At 44.4% G+C, this 6,000-nt stretch overlaps 1 protein-coding gene across 1 annotated transcript in view; it reads right to left on the bottom strand.

Annotated features, from left to right (window-relative positions):
• The window catches only part of LOC139381183 (ryanodine receptor 2-like), a 497,608-nt gene that overhangs the window by 60,063 nt on the left and 431,545 nt on the right, over positions 1-6,000 (bottom strand). Inside the window, exons 85-86 of the mRNA XM_071124606.1 lie at positions 4,123-4,140; positions 148-228 (exon numbers count right to left, since the gene is read on the bottom strand). Coding sequence (XP_070980707.1) covers positions 148-228; positions 4,123-4,140 — 99 coding nt within the window. The remainder of the gene's footprint in view (positions 1-147; positions 229-4,122; positions 4,141-6,000) is intronic.

Genomic DNA, 6,000 nt, shown 5'->3' with positions numbered 1-6,000 from the left:
AGACGACGTTCTATAGTGATGCACGACTACAATGAGAGATTCCAGGTACAACTGGGAGGAACCGGGGTTCTGGGTATTGACTAGGGGGGGGGGGGGGGGACAACAGTAGTCTGGTGAGGACTTGGGCTAGACGACAGTACCGCTCACCTGAGTTGTGACCCTCACAGAGCAGCTGCAGGAAGCGGAACAGGTCACAGGTGAACTCATCGTCCTGCATCACCTTCTCTCCTGTACGGTGGCGGGGAGACAGACGGACAGACGGACACACGGGAGGGACAGCAGAGAGCATCAATAACAGAGCTGGCTGGTTTTGATCCACAATCACTACTGATCTGACTGAGGTGTGGAGTAAAACCCAGGTACACCTGGGACACAAGATACACCTGGGACACAAGATACACCTGGGACACATGATACACTTGGGACACAAGATACACCTGGGACACATGATACACCTGGGACACAAGATACACCTGGGACACATGATACACCTGGGACACAAGATACACCTGGGACACAAGATACACCTGGGACACATGATACACCTGGGACACATGATACACCTGGCACACAAGATACACAAGATACACCTGGGACACAAGATACACCTGGGACACACGATACACCTGGCACACGCGATACACCTGGCACACACGATACACCTGGGACACATGATACACATGATACACCTGATACACCTGGGACACATGATACACCTGGCACACACGATACACCTTGGACACACAATACACCTGGGACACATGATACACATGATACACCTGGGACACATGATACACCTGGGACACATGATACACCTGGGACACATGATACACCCGGCACACACATCACATGATCCGAGTCTGGAATGGGTGAGAAACATGGGAGTGATCTGAGTCGGGAATGGGTGAGAAACATGGGAGTGATCTGAGTCTGGAATGGGTGAGAAACATGGGAGTGATCTGAGTCTGGAATGGGTGAGAAACATGGGAGTGATCTGAGTCTGGGATGGGTGAGAAACATGGGAGTGATCTGAGTCTGGAATGGGTGAGAAACATGGGAGTGATCTGTCTGGAATGGGTGAGAAACATGGGAGTGATCTGAGTCTGGAATGGGTGAGAAACATGGCAGTGATCTGAGGTGAAGCGGTACTAACCGAAGCAGCATTTTATACCGGAGTCTTTGAGCCAATAAAGTACGATTATGCAAATAGAAGGTAAACAGAGTTGTTGACCTCTTTATATTAGGTCCTTGTAGAAGCAGTAGTATTGAGTCTAAACTGGGACAACTAAGCATGCCCAGCAGGCCTACAGTATACGGACTGTGTTTAAAAGGCTGCCTCTAAAGTAATGATGCTAATGAAAAGAAGACGACACGGTGAGGCTGTGACACGTCCACTGTAATGTTACCAACTCTGACAACATAGAGATAACTTGGCGACTGAATTCCATGTCGGAGAGAGAAATAGAAACAGGCTTGAAAGTGCTTCGGATGATACAGTGAGGTAAAACAGAGATAATCACTGGGATATAGATAGCTACTTTGATGTATTTCAGATAGAGTATAAATGACCGGTGTGACCGCTGGGTTAAGGCTTGCTACTTTACACTGCCCAGGCTACGGGAGAAAAAAACATCGATATCAAATTGCTGCTAGTATTGCTAATGGTTTATGAAGGCAACAATACAAGGTCACACTAGAACGTATATTTGGTAAGTGCCCTTTCAGGCATATTTCACCATGATAGAGCAGATATGAAGTCTCATTAAGTGGCTAATTGGTCAACAGAGGATATGTTTCACCTCCACATTGACTCTGTACCGTAACACCCTGTATATAGCCTCCACATTGACTCTGTACCGGTACCCCCTGTATATAGCCTCCACATTGACTCTGTACCGGTACCCCCTGTATATAGCCTCCACATTGACTCTGTACTGGTACCCCCTGTATATAGCCTCCACATTGACTCTGTACCGGTACCCCCTGTATATAGCCTCCACATTGACTCTGTACCGGTACCCCCTGTATATAGCCTCCACATTGACTCTGTACCGGTACCCCCTGTATATAGCCTCCACATTGACTCTGTACCGGTACCCCCTGTATATAGCCTCCACATTGACTCTGTACCGGTACCCCCTGTATATAGCCTCCACATTGACTCTATACCGGTACCCCCTGTATATAGCCTCCACATTGACTCTGTACCGGTACCCCCTGTATATAGCCTCCACATTGACTCTGTACCGGTACCCCCTGTATATAGCCTCCACATTGACTCTGTACCGGTACCCCCTGTATATAGCCTCCACATTGACTCTGTACCGGTACCCCCTGTATATAGCCTCCACGTTGTCTCTGTACCGGTACCCCCTGTATATAGCCTCCACATTGACTCTGTACCGTAATACCCTGTATATAGCCTCCACATTGACTCTGTACCGGTACCCCCTGTATATAGCCTCCACATTGACTCTGTACCGGTACCCCCTGTATATAGCCTCCACATTGACTCTGTACCGGTACCCCCTGTATATAGCCTCCACATTGACTCTGTACCGGTACCCCCTGTATATAGCCTCCACGTTGTCTCTGTACCGGTACCCCCTGTATATGTATGTTTCCTGGGAATATTGGTCAACGGAAGGCTGTATGTTTCCATATGTTGTCATGACTTTTTCTTATAAATCTCATAAAGGGTGATGAATAATGGTGACACTAGGAAAGCATCATGTGCCAGTAGCCAGTAATTATTACCAACTCATGAAGCAGCTGTCACCCATTACCATTTAGATTCCTCTGGTATATCATACAAACTAATATGGACTTTTCAAAGAGATATTCAGTGTAAATCAACAACAACAACAACAACAACAGAAACATGAATGAAAATACAATATCAGTTCAAAAACACAACATAAATAATTGGGGGAAAGTTCATTGAAAAATTGACAATTTTCACATAAAAAAAACTGAAGTACAAGTACGGACATAAAAAACAACAACAAAGGATACAACAACATTGACTACATCACTGCTGGACCAATCACAGAACACAGAATCAACAGCTGGACCAATCACAGGCACACAGGGTCAACAACTGGACCAATCAGAGGGGAGACACTTGGGTGATTGGGTAAACCTTCCACTAGGCACAGATCAGACCACTGAAGCCAATCAGCCACAGGTTCTTAATGCACAACAGACGACAGAGAGGGATGGACATCACAAGTTCTCCTTATATATATATATATATATGAATAACACACATCCAGCCAACTGCCACGACGGGGGACCAGAACAGACCAGACCACCACTTCACTTCAAAACAGCTCACTGATCTTACATCTAGAGTTACAGCCAGATACAAACCCCAAGAGGGATGACAGGGAGAGAGAGAGAGGCTGGTTGCCTACAGTACAGCTCTACAACAGCATTACATGGCTCTAGGTTGGATAGAGAGAAAGAAGAGGTGAGAGAGAGAGAGAGAGAGAGAGAGAAGAGGTGAGAGAGAGAGAGAGAGAGAAGAGGTGAGAGAGTGTGAGAGAGAGAGAGAGAAGAGGTGAGAGAGAAGAGGTGAGAGAGAGAGAGAGAGAAGAGGTGAGAGAGAAGCGGTGAGAGAGAGAGAGAGAGAGAGAAGAGGTGAGAGAGAAGAGGTGAGAGAGAGAGAGAGAGAAGAGGTGAGAGAGAAGCGGTGAGAGAGAGAGAGAGAGAGAGAGAGAGAAGAGGTGAGAGAGAAGAGGTGAGAGAGAGAGAGAGAGAGAGAAGAGGTGAGAGAGAAGAGGTGAGAGAGAGAGAGAGAAGAGGTAAGAGAGAGAGAAGAGAGTGAGAGAGAGAGAGAAGAGGTGAGAGAGAGAGAGAAGAGGTGAGAGAGAGAGAGAGAGAGAGAGAGAGAGAGAAGAGGTGAGAGAGAGAGAGAGAGAGAGAGAGAAAGAGAGGGAGAGAGAGAGAGAGGTACACCAGACCTCAGAACAGATTGGCAGCGTCATGCTATATAGTAAAGGCAGAGCAGCAGGATATAGGGAAGGAAAGGCGTTTGACTCACGACCTGGACAGCTAATCACATCTAACAACACAAAGCTAACGAACGAACGACAGGAAAATGGCAGAAGTCATAATTACCACGCTCATGAGTGATGACTGAGGAGGGGAAGACAGTACATTAAATCAAAGAGAAGAAAGGAAAGAAAGAAAGAAAGCAGAAGTCAAACAGATTACAAATAGCTTTCAATATGGTTTTCATATCGGTTTGTTTCTTTGCAAATAAATCAGTTTTAGGGTGAAGTATAGCGCAGAGCAGAAGGTGTCACTGTACACTGTAGAGAATTATGGAACCACGTTTGGGTCTTTGCGTGTCAAACAAAAGATACTCGTCAATTAACACTAATTGACGAGTCAAAATAAGGTTGTTGACCAATCAGGACCTGAATATGACGTCACATAATAATTCACCACGTTCATACATGTTTTACGCAGTTATTACACATTGATTACAGTATCCACGTCGTGTTTCATATGTCATGTCGTGTTTCATATGTCATGTCGTGTTTCATATGTCATGTCGTGTTTCATATGTCATGTCGAGTTTCATGTCGCGTTTCATATGTCATGTCATGTTTCATATGTCATGTCGTGTTTCATATGTCATGTCGTATTTCATATGTCATGTCGAGTTTCATATGTCATGTCGTGTTTCATATGTCGTGTCGTGTTTCATATGTCATGTCGTGTTTCATATGTCATGTCGAGTTTCATGTCGCGTTTCATGTGTCTTGTCGTGTTTCATATGTCACGTCGTGTTTCATATGTCATGTCGTGTTTCATATGTCATGTCGTGTTTCATATGTCATGTCGTGTTTCATATGTCACGTCGTGTTTCATATGTCATGTCGTGTTTCATATGTCACGTCGTGTTTCATATGTCACGTCGTGTTTCATATGTCACGTCGTGTTTCATATGTCATGTCGTGTTTCATATGTCACGTCGTGTTTCATATGTCATGTCGTGTTTCATATGTCGCGTCGTGTTTCATATGTCATGTCGTGTTCCATGTCACGTTGTGTTTCATATGTCATGTCGTGTTTCATATGTCATGTCGTGTTTCATATGTCACGTCGTGTTTCATATGTCATGTCGTGTTTCATATGTCATGCCGTGTTTCATATGTCATGGCGTGTTTCATGTCGCGTTTCATATGTCATGTCGTGTTTCATATGTCATGTCGTGTTTCATATGTCATGTCGTGTTTCATATGTCATGTCGTGTTTCATATGTCATGTCGTGTTTCATATGTCATGTCGAGTTTCATGTCGCGTTTCATATGTCAGGTTATGTTTCATATGTCATGTCGTGTTTCATATGTCAGGTTATGTTTCATATGTCATGTCGTGTTTCATATGCTATGATGCTGGTGAAGTTTTTTCTGGCACACCTGCCGCAGGAGCGCAGACACACTTCCCCAGGCTCTGGACAGTGCTGGTCATAAAACAAGCTAGCTAGCTGATGGATGCAAACAATGTCCTTCCCCAAAAGCTTAGCAAACCGACATAATCTGTTTCAGTAGCTATTATGTTTAAAATATATATATTTTAACTAGGCAAGTCAGTTAAGAACAAATTCTTATTTACAATGACAGCCTAGGAACAGTGGGTTAACTGCCATAATCAGGGGCAGAACGACATATTGTCAGCTTGGGGATTCAATCCAGAAACCTTTCGGTTACTGGCCCAACGATCTAACCACTAGGCTACCTGCCACCCCTATCTATCTAGCTAGGTGTCATAATCTAAAATAACCCTAAATTATAAGACAGTTCTTACTTGATTAATGGTGGTCGGACCCATCTATGTGAAGCTAGCCACAATAAGGATTAGCCACAATAGTGGAATTTGCGGTTCGCCTTCAAAATAAAAGTCTCAATGAATTAATACAATACAATACAAAATTTATACAAATAGTGGAATCATGCCATAATGGAATAGATCATACTAAACTAGGTT

This window comes from Oncorhynchus clarkii, chromosome 23, assembly GCF_045791955.1.
Source record: "Oncorhynchus clarkii lewisi isolate Uvic-CL-2024 chromosome 23, UVic_Ocla_1.0, whole genome shotgun sequence".
NCBI classification, from domain to species: domain Eukaryota; kingdom Metazoa; phylum Chordata; class Actinopteri; order Salmoniformes; family Salmonidae; genus Oncorhynchus; species Oncorhynchus clarkii.
The sequence above is the reverse complement of the archived record's forward strand: the minus strand, read 5'-3'. Positions and strand labels throughout refer to the sequence as shown.